Source organism: Podarcis melisellensis (genome assembly GCF_964234715.1).
Source record: "Podarcis melisellensis genome assembly, chromosome: 2".
Classification (NCBI taxonomy): Eukaryota; Metazoa; Chordata; class Lepidosauria; order Squamata; family Lacertidae; genus Podarcis; species Podarcis melisellensis.
This window is the reverse complement of record NC_138529.1, coordinates 91,755,188-91,775,774: the sequence shown is the minus strand read 5'-3', so window position 1 is coordinate 91,775,774 and position 20,587 is coordinate 91,755,188. Positions and strand designations below refer to the sequence as shown.

The 20,587-nt window shown below is 42.6% G+C and overlaps 1 protein-coding gene across 7 annotated transcripts in view; it reads left to right on the top strand.

Moving 5' to 3' along the window:
* Positions 1-20,587, top strand: part of CNTN6 (contactin 6) — a 196,966-nt gene that overhangs the window by 151,384 nt on the left and 24,995 nt on the right. For all 7 annotated transcript variants that reach the window (XR_014165831.1, XM_081901481.1, XM_081901480.1 and 4 more), the window contains one exon: positions 13,702-13,829. Coding sequence is in view for 6 of the 7 variants with exons in the window: in XM_081901481.1 (XP_081757607.1) it covers positions 13,702-13,829 (128 nt within the window). In the remaining variant the exon portion in view is untranslated. The remainder of the gene's footprint in view (positions 1-13,701; positions 13,830-20,587) is intronic.

The following is a 20,587-nucleotide window of genomic DNA, read 5'->3' as shown; positions in this document are numbered from 1 at the left end:
CAAATGGAATATAATTGCCTCTTTAATTAGCAAGAATATTTTTCTCTCTCACTTATTGTTGCTAATAATTTTATTTACTCAAACGTCTTTAATAAGCCTGTTCAACTGGAATTTGGAATTCTGTTTTGATCCAAATTCACCTCAGGTTTAATAGTATATATTTTATTTGCAGTGAAATTGTGGCAACTGATTTCAAAGCTCATTAAAATCTGCTCTGAGATAGGGAGAAGGCTCTTTTACACATAGTTAAATGGAGTTTTATTAAACTGTGGTATTATTGCCGTACAAATTACACACAGATAAGTAGAAAGATCATTAACATATTGTTACAGGCCACACCAATATCTGCTGTGCGATGCAAGATTCCAGGGGTCTTGGCATTAACCAGGGTTTCTGTTTCCTTTGGGGGAAACGAGGGGAAATGAGATGGAGACAGGTTATGGCATTTACATCAAGAGGGGCTCATCAGCATCCTAAGCACCATCCCCATGTTTCTCTTTAACAGCCTGCTCCAGCAGGCAAGCATGGCTATTGCCCGTCAGTCCCCACATGGAGAGGGACGCAGGTGGCGCTGTGGGTTAAAGCCTCAGCGCCTAGGACTTGCCGATCGAAAGGTCGGCGGTTCGAATCCCTGCGGCGGGGTGCGCTCCCGCTGCTCGGTCCCAGCGCCTGCCAACCTAGCAGTTCAAAAGCACCTCCGGGTGCAAGTAGATAAATAGGGACCGCTTACCAGCGGGAAGGTAAACGGCGTTTCCGTGTGCGGCTCTGGCTCGCCAGAGCAGCGATGTCACGCTGGCCACGTGACCCGGAAGTGTCTTCGGACAGCGCTGGCCCCTGGCCTCTTAAGTGAGATGGGCGCACAACCCCAGAGTCTGTCAAGACTGGCCCGTACGGGCAGGGGTACCTTTACCTTTACCTTTACCCCACATGGAGTCCTCCCCACTTCTTCCTTCTCCTTCCCAGCAGCACTTGCCAAAAACAGCTCCGCCCTTTACACTTCCAGCACCCCCCTGCCACCTCTGGTCGCTGTAGCAACCTCTGTAACTCAAGCACATTGCAAAAGACCGTGTCCCCTGTTGCTTGCATCAGGCATCCTACCACAAAAGCTACTGGGCAGAGGGTCTTGTGTTTTGCTGATGGCTTACTATTATCAAACAAACCAGGCCGTTATCAGCCTTTTGTTTCTTGAACCACACAGCCGCCAGAGAGCCATCGTCCGGCTGGCCTCATGAGGAAGCTTGCCAGGATTATTCCCAGCCCCTGCTAAACAATTTAGGATGAATTTAGGAGTTTGCTCAAATTTCAACCCTTCACTGAATGTAGATACTACAGGGGGGTCCCCCCCAACTCAACAATATAATGAAAATCATAAGCGTCTAAGATGTATTCTAGTGGCACTATTGACAAATACGTCATTAGGCAGACCTAATTCACTTGACCTAATTATGCTGTCAGTTCAGAAGCACACAAATAAATTCATTTAATGATTTTAATATTCCTCTAAAGAAAACTGGAGGGACTGAGTACAATGAAATCTACCCTTGCATTTGCTTTCTTCGCTTTATTTTTTCTCCATAGTTGGCCTATCGGCTGAAGCTATAATTCGGTTAAACTCTCCTTTTCACTCTTTTCTGTAAGAGTAGATGCTTTTGTGTGAATTGTTTGTAGACTTTTCTTTTATGAGATGTACTGAATGGGGTATGAGCAGAAGAATGACCGAGATAAGAGAGGTGAATGAAAGCTGTGTATAGTCTTTGGCCTCTGTTCAGAGAAGTATTCACTGCAGTTTGATTCAGGAAAAAAAGCATACTATTGTATCTAAAGACCAGATCTTCCATCTAAGGGCAGCTCCACATACTACAAATAGCTTTGGAAAATACCAGTGTATCTTGCAGCAGACAAATTATTTATTTATTTAACTTATTTGTAACATAATAATAATAATAATAATAATAATTTATTATTTATACCCCGCCCATCTGGCTGGGCCTCCCCAGCCACTCTGGGCGGCTTCCATAAAAACCAAAAATACAGTAAAATATCACACGTTAAAAACTTCCCTGAACAGGGCTGCCTTAAGATGTCTTCTGAATGTCAGGTAGTTGTTTATTGCTTTGACATCTGCTGGAAGGGCATTCCACAGGGTGGGCGCCACTACCGAGAAGGCCCTCTGCCTGGTTCCCTGTAGCTTTGCTTCTCGCAATGAGGGAACCGCCAGAAGGCCCTCGGCGCTGGACCTCAGTGTCCGGGCAGAATGATGGAGGTGGAGACGCTCCTTCAGGTATACTGGACCGAGGCTGTTTAGGGCTTTAAAGGTCAGCACCAACACTTTGAATTGTGCTCGGAAACATACTGGGAGCCAATGTAGGTCCTTCAAGACCGGTGTTATATGCTCTCGGCGGCCGCTCCCAGTCACCAGTCTAGCTGCCGCATTCTGGATTAGTTGTAATTTCCGAGTCACCTTCAAAGGTAGCCCCACGTAGAGTGCAGTGCAGTAGTCCAAGCGGGAGATAACCAGAGCATGCACCACTCTGGCGAGACAGTCCGCAGGCAGATAGGGTCTCAGCCTATGTACCAGATGGAGCTGGTAAACAGCTGCCCTGGACACAGATTTGACCTGTGCCTCCATGGATAGCTGTGAGTCCAAAATGACTCCGAGGCTGCACACCTGGTCCTTCAGGGGCACAGTTACCCCATTCAGGACCAGGGAATCCTCCACACTTGCCCGCCTCCTGTCCCCCAGAAACAGTACTTCTGTCTTGTCAGGATTCAACCTCAATCTGTTAGCCGCCATCCATCCTCCAACCACCTCCAGACACTCACACAGGACCTTCACTGCCCTCACTGGTTCTGATTTAAAAGAGAGGTAGAACTGGGTATCATCTGCATACTGATGAACACCCAGCCCAAACCTCCTGATGATCTCTCCCAGCGGCTGCATGTAAATGTTGAAAAGCATGGGGGAGAGGACAGAACCCTGAGGCACCCCACAAGTGAGAGCCCAGGGGTCTGAACACACATCCCCCACCACCACTTTCTGAACACGGCCCAGGAGGAAGGAGCGGAACCACTGTAGGACATGCCTGCTTAACAAATGTTTATCTTCTCAGAATAGCTAACATGGGTAACAATGTGGATATCACAGATGAGCATACATATATGTATTTGACACCAGAATGTACTAGTCTGAAAAACCAAGTCCCAGAACGTGATGTCTAATCATTGACATGGTTTCTATAGGAAACACTGGAACAACATTGGGGTTTCCTATTGCACTTAGGTCTGGATGAGCTCTGAGCTGCCACTGAGCCAAGACTAGGTGGGTAACGGCAGTGGACCTTTCTTCACTGGAGTGTTTTTTCTATATAGCAGGGATAGGGATCTTCTGAATATTGTTGGACTACAAATCCCATCATCCTTGATCATGGTGGCTGGGCCTGCGGAGAGCTGCACGGGTTCTTCGTTCTTGCTATTTAAGAATTATCTTAATTTTGTACCAGGAGTTCTATAGTGTGTTTTTTTAATAAAAAAATACAGACTACATTAAACTTGTATCACTGCTTAAAACAGAGTAGAAGAAGCATAACACCAGCTAACTTCTTTGTTTAAAATCTATTAGCACATGCTGATTAGTTTCTATTTTTTGGATTTCTCATTAGCCTTACTAAACAGATCTAATGCTTTCATTTTCTGCAGATCAAGGGAATCGGTCATTAACAATATTTTGTTCAGATGAGATGCTTGGCCCATTTTTAATTAAAATGTGAACATATGATCACAGCTTGATTTCTTTCACACTTCCATTTAAATGTGTGTGTGACTCTTCCAAATGAACACAGTTGTTCTTTTTCAGAGGTGTGTTTCTGCATAGTACGAGCAAAGGTCTCTTATGTCAAAGAGAGCGAAAGAGTGTGTGTGTGTGCGCGCGCGTGCACACACACACACACACACACATATACAGGTGACTGTAGGAAAGGGAAGTGGGAAATGTCACGCTACATTTCTTCCATGTGGTAATGCAATGTCGAAAGAGAAGTGTTCCTACTAATAAAGAAATACATTTATGCACAGTACTGTCAATGATAGTATATTTTTATTTTCAAAATATTAAATATTAAACAGTTTATTTTTTTAAAAAAAAACCTGTTTAAACATGCATTGCCATACTAAGCTCATGTGGTAAATTCATAATGGAAGTGGGACCTGAGCCCTGTTGTCCAAAGTACAGTGGCACCTCAGTTTTCAAACGTAATCTGTTCCAGAAGACTGTTCGAGTTCTGAAACATTCAAAAACCGAAAGCTTAATAGCTGACAGCTAGGCCTCGGGTTCTTGCACTCAGCGGACTCTGCGCGGCATGTTTGACTTCTGAAGCGTGTTTGAAAACCGAAGCATTTACTTCTGGGTTTATGGCATTCGAAAACCAAAATGTTTGTCAACCTAGCATGATGTAGTGTTGCATAGTCCACATTGCATTACTAAACTAGCAGCAATGTCTGAAAGAGTAAAGGTTCTTTAATTCAATGGCTCCAGTGGAAGAAAGTGCATCCATATAACCTAAACAAGAACACAGATTCAAAATTAATATTTGACCCTAAATGAATTAAACCTCAAATGCAAAAGCCTAAGCCTGTTTCCTTTTATGTCTTTTTTTGGGGGGGTAGTGTCTAGTTATAGGATAGTCATGAAAATTTTCTTCTCTACAACGTTCTTGCCTTCCAAACATAGATCGCATATAAACTGTTTGTGTTATTTATATTTTTATGTTCCCCTTCCCCTCGGGGAATTCAGAATTGCATACAGTGTTCTTCCCCCTGTTCTTTTTATGTTCACAACAACAGTATGAGAAAGGCTTGGTTGAGGGATTGTTACAGATCCAAGCTTTAAGAATAATGTCTACTTGCACAGTTCCCCTATTTGGGTAAGGTTCCCCCTCCCGCCCCCGCATTTGGACTGTAGCATGGAGGGAGATTTAACCTCATGGCCCAAAAACCTCAACCTTTCTCAGCAGCCCCATTGGAGCTGCTATTAAAATAACATACCGTCTGGGTCTAGTTTGGAACTAAGCAAATATCTGCATGAATATAAATGGCAGAAGCAGACAGAACAATAGTGTACAGTGGTACCTCGGGTTACAGATGCTTCAGGTTACACCAAAAACTCAGTAGGTCTACAAGAACACATTTGGTCATATACAAAATCGACAGAAAGCCTTTTCCATGCAAGAGCCTGAGTGTTCAATAGTGCTATATTTTGCATCCACAGAAGAATGTGAATCATCAGCAAGTGTAGCCTACTGCAGAGTTCATGGTGGTTAATTATGGCAGCATGCAACACAGTATTTCCATTCTCAGGTTTACTGTCAATGTTTACATTTTAAAAAGAGAAAGCTCCTTATTCTGGAGTAATTTTAGAACTCCTTCTGACTGCTACCACGGTGTTTTTTTATTTACAGTGGTACCTCGGGTTACATACGCTTCAGGTTACAGACACTTCAGGTTACACACTCCACTAAGCCAGAAATAGTGCTTCAGGTTAAGAACTTTGCTTCAGGATAAGAACAGAAATCATGCTCCCGCAGCGCAGCAGCAGCAGGAGGCCCCATTAGCTAAAGTGGTGCTTCAGGTTAAGAACAGTTTCAGGATAAGTACGGACCTCTGGAACGAATTAAGTACTTAACCCGAGGTACCACTGTATTAAACATTTATTTCAGGAGCAAAGATAATAGCTCTACCTCTAATTGGACCAGTTGATTTTAAACATAGCAAGACACTCTCAAAGGGCGCAGGGTAACCTAAAACATGAGTGCCCACTGTATGCCTGAATGCACGAGTCATTATAATCCACTGAGCCATGGCTTTATAGAAGTGAGCATAGTTAAAAACAAAATCTAAGCTAAAGTTCAGGGAATAAGTCAGCATCAGTAATCCATCTCTAAGTGGGACTGACTTCCTAAATTAAGAAAAATTTTCATTAGGGTGACTTTTCAACTCTATTAAATTTGTCAGAATGGTTTGGAATGTCTTGATAATGAAATCTTGCACCTTTGACTTCAACATAGAACTTCCCATGTAGTGTTCCAAAGTGAATTTATGTTAGAAAAGCTGTGGTGAAAATGCCGTTCTGAAGTCCTTTTTGTGAGCAGCATGTTTGTCTTGTATGGATATATATTTTGCAAAGTAAGATTGGAATTTTTTTTGTCAAATACTTGCCCCCAGCTAGAGTTGACTGACACCTGATCAAAGTGACAATGGAATACACCAGGCTATAACCAACCCACCAAGGCTTTCCTTGAAAATGCTCTCCTCCATCCCAGAAAAACATTGGCAGGTCAGATGTGACCCATACACCTAAATAATGCAAGTTCATGACAACAATACCTAAAGAACTGTCTCTCTCCCATATGAACCAACCTGGACCCTGTGATCATCATCTGAGGCCCTTCTTCTTGTGCCCCCTCCAAAAGAGGTCCGAAGGGTGGCAACACAAAATGAGTCTTTTCTGTAGTGGCTCCCCATTTGTAGATGCTCTCCCCAGGGAGGCTCGCCTGGTGCTATCATTATGTATCTATGGGTGCCAAACAAATGTTTCCTCTATAACCAGGCAATTGGCCTTTAACTATCTGTGGCCTTTTAGAAGTGGGTAGGAAATGTATTTCTTTTTCCTCTTTGATTTAATGTATCTATGTGTGATTGTTTGCTTTGGGTTGTCTAGGGCAAGATAAAGTGGCTGACAAAACAAACAAACAAATACGCACACTCCACTGAGCTCAGTGGGCCTCATTCCCATTTTACCGTAGGTAGGATTGTGGTGTAAGTGGCTTATCCCTAGTATAAATAAATTTGTGAGGAAAGTAGTCTAAGAAACTGGTCAGAAGATCAGGATCATTATTATTATTTCACAGAAATTGAATACAATGTACAATAATAAACATTAAAAAGAAGTATAGAAACAAAAATCACTTTTGTTGGCGCAATTACTTAAGATATCAATGCATGCTGGAGCATTCATAAGGTTGCTTCACCTTGAAAACAGTCAGTCGGACTTGACCTATAAAGTTGACCCAGGCTGAATATGAGCCCCAAGTTCTGCACTGATTTGCAAACAAGAACTGCTCTTCTAACTTACTTATTTGCTATTTTATCCTCTCACATACCATAGCCTTCCCAGGATCAGGGCCCACCTCAGTTTCCTGCTCAGCAGGCTCTTCACATCGGCCACTTTTTGTTCTTCTATCGAGCAGTCTATTCTGTGACTTTTGGCCTTTCTATAAACTCCATAGTATGAACTCGTCACATACTCTGCTGATGGAGACAGAAGATGGACAGAATGGCTGATTGTCCTTACTTTTATCTCTCGTACACTTTTTCAGCACTGGCAGTTTTGTCAGGCAGCTCACACTGTTGATTTTAAGTTTCTTAGTGCTTCTCTGTCTTTGTATTTATAGGAAAAGTTCCCCCAGGATGGGACTTCTTCCTCTCTCCCCCCACCCCGCATCCCCCTGTGCTCCCCCCCCCACTCTGCTCCAGAGGGTCCCCCCATCCCTCCTGAGCAATTCTGGGAACACACACAGGAGCCTTGGGGGATGGAGGAGAAAAAGGGAAGCCCCGTTTGGTAGAACATATGTCTGTTGCACAAACAGGATGTCATCACTGGGTACCACACCCTCTCTTTAAAACTGATATTGCAAATGCCACACAGTATGCATTAGAAAAGGCAGTATATAAATGTTGTAACTAAAAAAAAAAGATGGAAAACAAGCTGATTATTACAATTCAATTTTTTTAATGTTTCATGCATATCTCCACGAATATTTGTATTTTGCTTTCTTGGTCTGTTTCACTTCCTTGGCATATTTCATCCACTTCTATACAGCACCGAAGTGGACTAAACTTCCTTATTTTCTAAACATCAGGTGTCATTTCTAAGTTGAGGGACATTTGTTGTTTCCACCTCACCCTTCCTTCTCTCAGAGTTGTGTCCATGGTTCTCTCACTCCCCACTTTAGCCTCACAACTGTGTGTGTTAGGTTAGACTGACAGTGGATGACTGGCCCAGGGCTTCATAGCCGAGTGAGGATTTGAACTCTGGACTCCTGAACCCTTCCACAAAACTCTTAACTACTACACAATATTTCAATCTTTTTTCATTCTTGGGACCCCACGGCTCATCTATTTCAAACCCCTGCAATTCAAGAATATCAACTAAAGCATCCATGACAGATGGCTATCCAACCTCTTCTTAAAAACCTCCAAGGAAGGAGAGTCCACCACCTTCTGAGGGAGTCCATTCTACTGCTGAACAGCTCTTTCTGTCAGAAAGTTCTTCCTGATGTTTAGTCTGAATCTCCTTTCTGTAACTTAAAGCCATTGGTTCAGGCCCTACCCTCTGAAGCAGGAGAAAACAAGCTTGCTCCATCCTCCATGTGACATCCTTTTGAAGATGGCTATTGTATCTCCTCTCAGTCTCTTCTTATCCAGGTGACACATACCCAACTCCCTCCACCATTCCTCGTAAGGCTTGGTTTTCCATCTTGGTAGCCCTCCTCTACACACATTCCCCCTTGTCAACATCCTTCTTAAATTGTTGTACCCCATAGTATATCAGTGCAACTGATTTTTCATGTCTAAGTATTGAATCTTACATTTGTCCCTATTGAAATTCATTTTGTTAGTTTTGGCCCAGTTTTACTTACTTGTACTCAGTTTAGTTCCTCCTTTTATCTATGTCATCTTGCCACTCACACATTACCTATCATTGTTATTAAAATGCCTTTTCTCTACTGTTTTCTCTAAGGGCCACAAAGTCTAAACTCTATCCATAACAGATTCACTCAATATGCACATTCATTGAGCTTTTAGTTTGCTCTCAGTGTGTAGCAGTTTATAGAATATTAATAATTCTGTCCCTCCCCCTTGTTCAACCCTTATATATTATGGCATCCCAAACAGGGCATCTTCAGAGAGGAAAAGAGAAAGAATCTGTGATTCTTTCCAACGATAATGTATCATTTATCTTCTTTTAATTCAAGCATTTAAGCACTAGACAACTCCACAAGGGTAACCATACAAGATTTTCAGACAATGTGAAGTGTTTGAAAAGCTCCTTTCTTTATCTATTTTAGTCACTGGATGTCACCAAAAAAAAAAAAAAAACTTGGGGGAAATAAACCTTTATCTTGGTGGCTTGATGCAGAGCTCAGTGATGCCAATTAAAAAGTATTACTTTACTTTGAAGAGCATAGACATTCTTATCTAGAAATGCCAGCATGCTGATAGCATTGTGAAGTCTACCTTTCCAGCTTCTCATACATTTTGTCACTAATCTCCCATCTGATATGCTGATACTTGGTCCTGCTTCATGGAAGACATTCCTCTATCCGAAGGCATCCTCTTTTTCAAGTCCAAACCTTGTTTAATGACTAAGAATTCTAAGGAGGGAGAGCAGCAGCTTCCTCAAAGTTGCCCCATCAATAGCTAGCTAGCACATGGAAAGCAAACTGAGCAGGCACAGAGTCTTCTCCACAATGCATTTCTGTGCATTGGATTTATACCTAACTTACAGTAATTCTTTCTAAATCTGCACCTGCATATATAAAGCGCTTTCAGGGTTGGTTGTTGCTGCGTCTCGAGGCCCCAAGACCCACCCCCAAAATAAATACACATGGACACTTATATTAGTTTAAGTTTTGTAGCAATTTTTTTGGCCACAACTTTATTGAAATACAGTAACATGAGCAGTATTGGCTTGGGCATTGACTCCCCATTATAACTGACTCCACCTCTCAGGGTGATCATCAAATGGGGTAAACCTGGAGGGGCAGATGATGGCCGCACCTCCCCTCCCCACAATCCAACTGAGCCAATGCCTAACCGCTACCTTACAAGTTGTGACGATTTGCTAAGAGGTAGGCGAAAACCAAATGGCTAAAGCCAATCTGCCAAATGGAAAAAAAATCCTACCCAGCCCCTGTTCCAAAACAGGCGACCAAAACCAAAGAAAGGCCAAGCGACTCTACCTAAACTAGGGAGGGTGGGAAGGGGGTTCAACAGTGTGAAGCAAGTGCCCCCCCCCCCGTTGCATCACACTGCCATTTGTAAAGCTCCTGAGATCACGCCACCTACTGGCTATTGGCTAAAATCGCCTGGTGTGATCCCAGGGGAATGGCCAGGACTTCTTGCTCCTCCCCCCCATTTTAACCCTATCAGGTGAGCTCTTTCCCGCGTGCAACCAGGACCCTCTGTTATGAGGATCCCATTTGTTGTTTTACAATCAAACAGCATAAAAATTCTATGAATTTTTTAAAAAATCACATAGTTATAGAATTGGAAGGAACTGTGAGAGTCAGCTAGTCCAAGTCCCTTTCAAGGAAGGAATCTCAACTAAAGCAGCCCTGTGGCCTGTTCTGCCCTCTGGCTTAGGGATGTATTCTCTTTTCTGATGTGGTGTGTTTGAGGCCACCCTAAGTAATGGTTCTGAGGGTCCCATTTCTTTATTTATGAAATATAACCATATGGTAATACAGATCTTTACCACTTGTGATTCCACTAGGCCCAAAGCAGCCCATCAGCCATACACAGTGCTCCACCAGGGCCTTAGTAAACCTGTTTGCTGCCTGCCAGGAACTACACCTAGAAGACCACCATACAAGGCTTAGCGGGTTTTGCTCACCATGGTAGGCTGCAAACTGAAGTGAGTTGGGCCTGCTTGAGCAGGTGACTGCTGTGAACAGCCAGGGCTGCTTCTTCACACAGCAGAGAAATACACATTCCTGAAAGAGGGTTCCTCTATTATCCAGAGACCCTTGATCTTTAACCAACTTTCATTACAGTACCCAAGTAACACATACATGCAGGCTAGAACCATTGGTGGAGGAAGAGGAGTGCGGGGAGAGCGCGATGCAATCCTGCTGGGGTGCCATCGTGGCTGCCCCCCTGCCCGCGCTGGGTGCCACGCCTCCAGGACATGCGCCAGCCCCACCCCTGCCTGCTCTCCACCCCCCGGTGCCGGAGCATGAAGCTCCACCGCTGGCTGGAACTAGACTTCCATCCTTTGGAAATAGATAAAATGGTATTCTTCTTAGAGAGCTCTGCGCAACTGATCACATGCCAAGTCAAATGATAGGTTGGGCACCAGCACCTAGTCTACCGCGGTTGGAGTTCTTGAAAGGTATTACACCCATAGCTGACATTGGGTCTCTAGAGCACACACTTAAAAAACAACAACACAACAACATACAAACAAACTCCCCCAGCACTGATGCAAGAACTGGGTCTGCGTGGCTGGACTCACCAGCACCGTCACAACTTTTAATTTCCCTGCAATGCACTTCCCCATTGAACAGACTGGAAGCAAAGCACATCTAGTGTTTAGTGCTGCACATTAGTTACAGGGCTTGGAATATCTTTCCTGCATTCATTGAAGCACAGACATTATTGTTATTATTTATTAATTTTATATCCCACTCTCCACCCAAAGTTCACAGGTTGCTTTACAACATAAAAACACAAAATATATAGCATCATAGCAGAAGACATGTGCCAAACCAGTTCTTCTCCCCATTTTGATCAATTCTCTACCTATATAAATGTATTAAAACTTAACTAAGGACGGTATAGATTTTTAAGTTGAGTCTAGGCAGAGAAACAAAGCGGAGGTACTAAAGCAACTTACTGATTCAGCAATGGGACCAAATAGAGGAGGGGATGCCATCATGAAAAGCAAATCCCAGGGAGTTAGCTTTTTAAAATAAAAATAAAAAAAATCTGACACCTGATCACCTCAAACACTAAGCACAGGTGTGAGAATTCTCTTGTGTTTGACAGTTGGTTGAACACAGCCTGTGATAATTAACTCCAAATTAGTTTCTCTGGCTCTGCTCACGTTATAGTTTGCTCTTGAATTTTGCAGCTGGCACAACAATGTTATACAATGGATAGTAGTAATAATTTTCTCTCTCTTCAGAAAAATGGGGCTTGGATTATTTTCTTTGGGTCACTTGACTCTGCCCTCTCCCATTTTAGGACTGCAGTCAAATAAGGGGAAGGGATGGCAATTGGGTGCTCTGTAGATTAATACAAAAAACAACAACCAACAACAACCCACAAGTATTTGGGTTTGAGTTAGAATGAGATAGCACTGTGGTGGGGTGTTGTCCATTATAATGCACTCTGATGTGGTACAATAATAAGCGGGGACTGTAGTGCATGAGCACTCTTACAAATTTATGCCAAACCTAACAACTCCCAGTGTGGTTTTTGATTATGGCTATGATGATTAGGGTGGGAAATTAATTTGGTTCTCATTTAAAAATGAACTTACAGTGGTACCTCGGGTTACAAACACCTTGGGTTACAAACACTTCAGTTTACAGACGCTTCAGGTTAAAGACGCTTCAGGTTACAGACTCCGCTAACCCAGAAGTAGTACCTCAGGTAAAGAACTTTACCTCAGGATGAGAACAGAAATTGTGCGGCGGCGGCACAGCAGCAGCGGGAGGCCCCATTAGCTAAAGTGGTGCTTCAGGTTAAGGGCAGTTTCAGGTTAAGAACGGACCTCCGGAATGAATTAAATTTGTAACCAGAGGTACCACTGTAGTTAATTTACACTTCCTGAAACAATACAGGAACTGAAAAGCAGCCATCTTTCAAAATACACACTTCTCTGAATTTTGCAGTGCAGTTCTCCAACCCCGGAATGTATAACTGCACACACTAGGGCAAAGGTTAGACAAATAGATAGAGGGGAGGCTACTAGCCATGATGGCTATGTTCTGCCTCCACAGTTGGGAGCAGTAATGCTTCCGAATACCAGTACAGGAAACTGCAGGAGGGGAGAGTCGTCTTGTGTTCAAATTCTACTTGCAGGTTGGCCACATGGAGAAGTGGATGCTGGACTACATGGACCATTGGCCTGATCCAGCAGGCTCTTCTTATATTCTTAAGTAATATGTGCTTAAAAATGCACATATTAGTGAAAATAACATACAAAAATAAATTAGTAGATATTGCTTGCAAAATGTGTATATCAGCCACAAATGGACTCAATAAGGTGCTTGTTAGGAGAATGTCACAGTAAAAAGCTATTGAATTTGCACGAGGACTTTACAAAACAATAGTTCACAAACTGATGTGGGACTGTGAAGAACTGAACTAGGGAAGGAAAAACATGAAGCTGAAATTCACAGATTGGCTCATAGTGATGCACCAAAGTTATGGCAATCATTTTGTGCTGTTTTTGTTATTTAACTGGTCAGATTGTAAGCAATGCCAGATGACTAATAACTTTCTCTAATATTGTGAAAATTACATAGGTCACATACTTCATATTGTAAATAGTTCATTATCTCAGATCAGGAGTATTCTTCACCTGAGGAAATGCAGCGTAATTAGACTTCTTGTTGTGGATTTATTCCTTCCTCAGAAGAATCTGATGCTGAGCAGAGAAGAATTCAGGCTACTGGTGTTGATAGATTATTAGTCAATTTTTGTATGCCTAATCTGTTGTGTCTAGTACAGTGATGAATGATACACCGAGATGAAAATCTATCTGGATTGTGCTCAGTTTGCTGTAGACAACATCAACTATGATTAATGTCCCAATATTAAAAGTAACGTTACATCATTGTTACGGCTTTAATGCTCAGCACAATATCCTGTTATTAACTGGTTTGTGTGGTTCTTTTCTTTCCCCCTTCTCTTCAGAATCTTTATCCTAGAGGATGGCAGCCTGAAGATATATAATGTTACCAAATCAGATGCAGGTGTATACACGTGCATAGCAATGAATCAATTTGGAGTTGCTAGGAACTCAGGGAACCTGATTGTGAAAGGTACTTTATTGTCTTCATCTGCGCTTTATGCATATTGAAAATGCACATGCATATTTGATTAACCATGCTGAGATGTCAGAGAATATAATAGTACTGTCAGAGGCACGGTTTGAACCAAATCTCCTGTCTGGAACAGGGCTGCTGAGATGCCTTTGGCAAACCGGAGGGTGCCTGGCCAAGCTGCAGGTGGTGCCAATGCTTTGATATCATTCTTAGATGGTGATACTGACAACAAATACACAATCAGTTCTCAGGCTCCATTCTGGATATTGGTGCATTTCAAATAGGTTGCTTCTCTTCCAAACATGTAAGAAAGTATAAAGAGATAGTACAGTGAAATACAACTCAGATTCAGATTCAGAATTTTAACACCCAGCCCTACGTAGGTATTTGTAATGGGGTTTAAATAAAGACACAAGGAAGGAAGGGTGTGCATGAGTGCATTATCTCTGTCCTCATCACAGTTCCCAGTGTCCCTCCATACTCCCAAGAGATAGTCCTGCAGTGGAGAAGCCTCTTGAACTCACTGAGGCTTTTGTGCAGTGCAAAACCCTGGGGGGGGGGGGAATATTTGAGTTCTATAATATGTGGGATCCTCCATGGTGAGTTCAGGAAGGTTCCCTGATCCATACGGTCACACTTGGACATGCAGAGGGCATGAAGGAACTGGTATGAGGAGCACACACAATCCACCCTCACATATTGAAAGTCGGTGCCTGAATAAAGCAGATGTCTCTCATGTAACTGCATACAATCATACCTTGGAAGTCGAACGGAATCCATTCCGGAAGTCCGTTCAACTTCCAAAACATTCGAAAACCAAAACACGGCTTCCAATTGGCTGCAGGAAGCTCTTGCAGCCAATCGGAAGCCACGGAAGCCCCGTCAAATGTTCATCTTCCAAAAATAGTTCTCAAACTGGAACACTCACTTCCGGGTTTGCGATGTTCAGGAGCCAAAACTATCGGGAATTAAGCTGTTCGACTTCCAAGGTACGACTGTATTTCTCTGGCATCAAGAGCAGAGACCCTATGAGGACAACATAATGAGAAGTTACATTGTGATTGCTGAGCCTACCTTGTACCAGATCAGGCATCTTCTCCATGTGACCAATATATCCCGTTCTGAGTGGCTGCAGCTCTCTAGGTTCTCAGATGGAGGTCTTTCATGTTTTGATGAGAGATGTCTGGGACTGAACCTGGTCCATTTTGTCTGCAGCGCATGTACACCACTGAGCTATGCAGCTTCTTGAACAAATTACACTGCCGGGGAGGGGGGATAAGCCAGGGATGACTATTTTCTGATGAATAGCTCCTAAACATGAGGGGTGAATCCCACAATATACAACCACCACAAATCTGCCTGCCATGGCTTTCCCGTTCATTTCAATGAAGGGAACGTTTCTGCTAGAGGTGCATTCCCATGCACAGTCGGAGGCTTTTTTCACTAATTCTCCATTCAGCCTGTTCCCCACTCTCACACTATTCTCAAGGATGTCCCAGCCATTTGGAGCAGCTCTTTAATGGGCACAGGGACTGCAAGGAGAAGGGTAAACAGGAGCCCCACCCCCAGGGCAGAGTTCTGCACACAGGTAGTCAGTATCCAACCCATATCAATGAAGGTTTGGGCCAACATGAGCTTTTCATCAGCTGATGTGACAAGTATCCGTGTAGCAAAATATGGAGTGCTTGTGGACAGCCTTCTGTACAATAGCTTGTACTGTGCAGATAGGAAGCGTAGCCATACAAGAACTCTGCAGCTCTTTAGCTATGGGTGAACTCTGGCTGCAGACGGGCTTAAAATACATCCTGTCATCTTTGTAATGGCTGCTGTGCCTGAAGATAGGAGAGTGGGGGCAGTTCATGGCTGCCAGCTAATAGAGATTTTCCTACAGCTCAAAAGATACAGAAGCATTCTTAAGGGCTTGGGTTAAGCCCCGAGTGATAAACCCATGAAGAGGTTGTTTAAGTGCCAAGAAACAGCAGCTGTAGAGGCGCAACTTAAGTATTAGTGTGTGGTTTTTCCTCAATCTGATCTTGTTTGGCATTTTAAAATAATTGGTTTTCTCTACAGAAAGCTCTGCATTCTGACATTAAATTGTGACTATAACTGATGAGGAATGGGTTTTAGGGGCAAATTGCTTTAAATGTAATTATCAGCCCTCTGCAAAAAAAGGGTGACACTAGATAACATTAACAATGATGGTATTTTGAAGAAAAATGGAGTGGCCATTATAGCTTGTGATAACATAGTTGCGTGTCTCTCTCCGCCCCCCCCCCCACCAATATACACACTGATTAGTTTTATTTTTATATTGTCAAAATACTTTTACCTTGCCAGGAGCCATGTTACTGTAACACCAGTAGTCAAGTGAATTACATTTCACTTGGTTGTTACGAAAGTACAGTAGTAACAGTTCAGGTTGGATATCTTTTATAGCCTGGCTAGCATAGAGCAAAACTGCCCGCATTTAAGCTGTAGCTGTGATACAGGGAATGCTGCAGCTAAGTCCACTGGCCAAGTAATTTTGTTGTTTCTTCTTATCAAAAAAAACCCAGCCTCATTTTACTACTCTTCTACCCTGCATGTGTCCCAGTGCTGGATTGCAGGCTCAAACACAATGCATAAAAAGATAACACACAAAATGACACTAATGAGGGGAATTCCCGCTCCCCATACAGCTCAAACTAGAGTCAGGGCCAAAGGCCACATTCACATGGCAGTTTATTTTGCTTTCATGACTTTCCCTTGATAGGTTCTACATTATATTTGAGCTTTCACACAACATAAAAACCACTTCTGGAATGATAGTGGAATATAGTGCAGGTCTAGTGCTCATTTCCATGTTATTTGCTTCTGGGGGGAGGGGGAATCTATTCGCAAATAATATGAAAATGAGTACCAAACTTATACTGAAAACAGTATTCTTCAGCCACTAAATGCCTGGGGAAACAGGAATCCTGAAAGTTAATAATGATGGAGACAGGAGCACCTCTCTAGGTATTCCACAACTACTTGGCTTTGGCCCTTGTTTCATACAATATGTGGTACTCATTCCTTAACATTTTCAAAGGAGTTGTCTCCCCTTTGTCCAGCAAACATAAGCAGTCTTTGTTGTTCCAAAAGTCAGAATATTTATTGGCATTATTTGACATGCCCTTCTTTGGCTACAAACCCAAGTCCCACCCAGCAGGAGGCCATCACCTCATTCACAGCCATGCTATGCATGGTGGCTGGGGCAGAGAGTAGGTGCCACCTCCAATGTGGGGCTTTCTGTGGGCTGCTGCTAGCAGGAAGCTCACCAGCAGCAATCTCACCCACTTGCCCATTCAGCAGCAGATGGAAGAGTGATCTGCCTGGCCGTCTTGCCAATAGTTGGCAAGACTGGCAGAGGGAAACATCTCAGTCCAATCCAACCCCCTCCCAGTTCCTCTCACATGCAAGGAGGAGGAGGAGGAGGTAGGGAGGGACAGTGGGATTGCTCTATTACTCATTCCTTTTGAGATGGCCATGCCTGTTTCTTCAAGCACCGTAAATATGTTCAGCAATATACTGTATATATTTGCTGAAGTTGGAAAACTATCATCCAAACTTTAGTTTCCCTTTTTTTTTCCCTCCAAACTTTAGTTTCCCTTTTTTGTTAAATGTCTGTTATTCCCTAAGAAAACTGTTTGGGGCTTATAAAATCAGCTAAGGAACAGATAATGTCTTGGATTGTGTATATAACATCTTACCAGGAGTTGTTTAAATATATGTATGCATTTATGCTTAGAATATTTGTCTTATCCATTGGTGGCTCTAGCAACTTAATGTAGCAAACACTTTAATTTTAAATAGCACATAAAAACCAGTGAGAGATGTGCCAATGCAACAGTGTGCACACATGTATATTTTTGTTCAATAAAAAAAATCCAGCCCCAGGTTATATGTGCAAGCAATTCTCTGCACCCAAAGTTACTTGGATGCCTCCCAGCATTTAAAGATTCTGAAGTGTTGTATTTTTTCATATAGCGGACATGTATCCTAATTGTGAATGATGTGACAATTAAATTTTTCAAACGTAAAGAAAAGCCTTAATTTGACAATTGCAACATTTATTAAAAATCAAAATAACAACATGCTATCATAATGGTAGTGTTTGCAGGGAACATTTGTTTTGGTTCCCCTCTGGATAAGTTTTGGCTGTTCAATTATAGGCCTCATTGCTTCAGCATTATATTCAACTGAAATGTCAGAATTCCAAAAGGCATATCTAATGGGCAAATTAAGTTTATTGCTGCTTATTGAGTTGTTTATTCCTTATGATAAGAAGTCTTTATTATACCTCAAGTGCACTGAGTGCATTGTCTATTTTTCTCTTTGGAAACGGGGCATGCTCCATAATGCATGTCTGCAGTTAGTAAGCAAGACAGATAGATAATGGGAACGTGGGAGCTTTTAAGAGGCATTTAGAAAGATTTGAGATGGAAATCTTAAGGAAAACCTCATAAAGACAACAGCTTGCATCAAGAGAAACAAACATCTTAGCATCACTCATAGCACTTGATGTGATCTGGCTAGACTGATAGACCCAGAGAGACCGAGCATCAGCCTTCTATAAAATATGCTTTTTTGTTTTGCTAAGACTGCAAGAATGCACACGTAGACTCTGGATAATGCATGGCTGAACTGCTTAACAAAGCAGAACAATAGAACAAAATGGAACAATGGAGCTCAATGCACACATTGTAAGGCAGCGAGGAGTAAATGTGAGAGGCTCAGTAGGGATGAGCATGATAGCTGTGCTACCTCTGTTGTTGCTTCTGTTGCCCACAACTCATGGAGGGCATCTATGTAAAGTGGGGAGTTCTCCTGTACCCATGGACCCATCATTTTCCAATTCCAGAGGGCTATGGGAAAGATGATGGGGGGGAGCTACTGAACACCCCCCCCCACATATTTACTCTTTTCTGAATTCCAACACCTGCATGGAGCTTAGGCTTCAGCATTTTGTGGGTCCTCTTATTTTCTTTTTTAAAAATTGTTTTTATTAGCAATTTCAACATAACATATCAAAACATATATTCATTTTTTCCCTTTCCCCACCCCCAACAAACCCTCCCTCCCCCCCGAGACTCCCCCTCAGCTCCCCTCTCTGATTTCTCAGCACAGATTACTCTCTGCATGTTCTAAAATTATACATATCCTTACATTATCTATCTACCATGTTATCAACCAATAAATTTGTGTATGTTTATTCAAAACCTGCCCAGGAGTCTAGTTCATTTTGTTGTCTTTTTAGATAATTTGTAAAAAGCTCCCATTCTTCCTTAAAGTCACAGTTGTCCTTGTACCGCAGTTTGTATGTCAGTTTAGCCAGTGAGTCCTCATATTTCCATGTTGAGGTATAATCAGGGTGTTGGAGCCAGGTATTAAGTGGGTACGTTGTGGCAAATGATATGTTGTGTTTCCGAATATGCTTAGATGCTTAAGAAGCTCTGCACCAAAAGTACAGTTACATAAAGGCAGGAAGGAAAGGCCAAGTCCATGAGTACTGTGTTTGGAATCAGGGTTGACAGAAGGGTACAATTCATGTTCATGCATTTACATGGAGCTTCCGTTGTAGTTTTTAGGTTCAGGCCGTCTTGACCATTTCATTCAAGATTCATCCTGATTTCTTTGCGCAAAGCTTATATATGGTGATAAAGAACCCCTGACCATTAGGTCCAGTCGTGGCCGACTCTGAGGTTGCAGCGCTCATCTCGCTTTATTGGCCGAGGGAGCCGGCGTACAGCTTCCGGGTCATGTGGCCAGCATGACTAAGCTGCTTCTGGCGAACCAGAGCAGCGCACGGAAACGCCATTTACCTTCCCGCCAGAGTGGTACCTATTTATCTACTTGCACTTTAATGTGCTTTTGAACTGCTAGGTTGGCAGGAGCAGGGACTGAGCAATGGGAGCTCACCCCGTCGCGGGGATTCGAACCGCCAACCTTCTGATCGGCAAGTCCTAGGCTCTGTGGTTTAACCCACAGCGCCACCCACGTCCCATTATATGGTGATAGGGATGGGCTAATTTGTCAATACTGGTTCCTTCTGTCATATAACAACAAGCACTCATTCATTTGCTTGTGGAGTGTAAATCATTCATCCCTCCTATACTTTTCTATATGTTGCCCCACCCCTTTCCCACCCTGTGTGTGTGTGGATGTGGATGTTTTGCACTAAGGTATCACAGCCCTTTCATCCATTTGAAATGCACTAACCTAAAATTTCACTAGGTGCTTCAGTCCTTCCTACAAAATACCAATTCAGGCACCCAAAATGACAGATTTGGAGAGAAAAGCATTGCACTTTCTAGCCTGTCCCCCCAAAATATGCAGGATATATTATATCTCGATATTTTCTGATGAATTATTTCATACTTTCTACAAGTTAGGAACAGTGGAGTCTGCCGTTTACTTTTTCCATTTTTCTAAAGACCTTAACGTTATTTTTAATCATAAAAAATACATCTCTTATATCTTCATTTCACACCTCTTTCTCCCTCCTAGCTACCAGTACTTAATTCATACAGTATTTATCATCTTGACTAAGCTTGATGTTGCTTTTTTTTTGTATGCATATGATCCTCATGATTGTATAATGCTTTCATCCACAAAAGCTGTTTTTGCCTAAACTGCTTATAACAGGGAAGTTGTTATCTCTAATTTATCTGACAATCATGCCAATGAGAATGGAGGGGTTCAGGAATCAAAGCTCTAACTCATTCCCTCGTCCC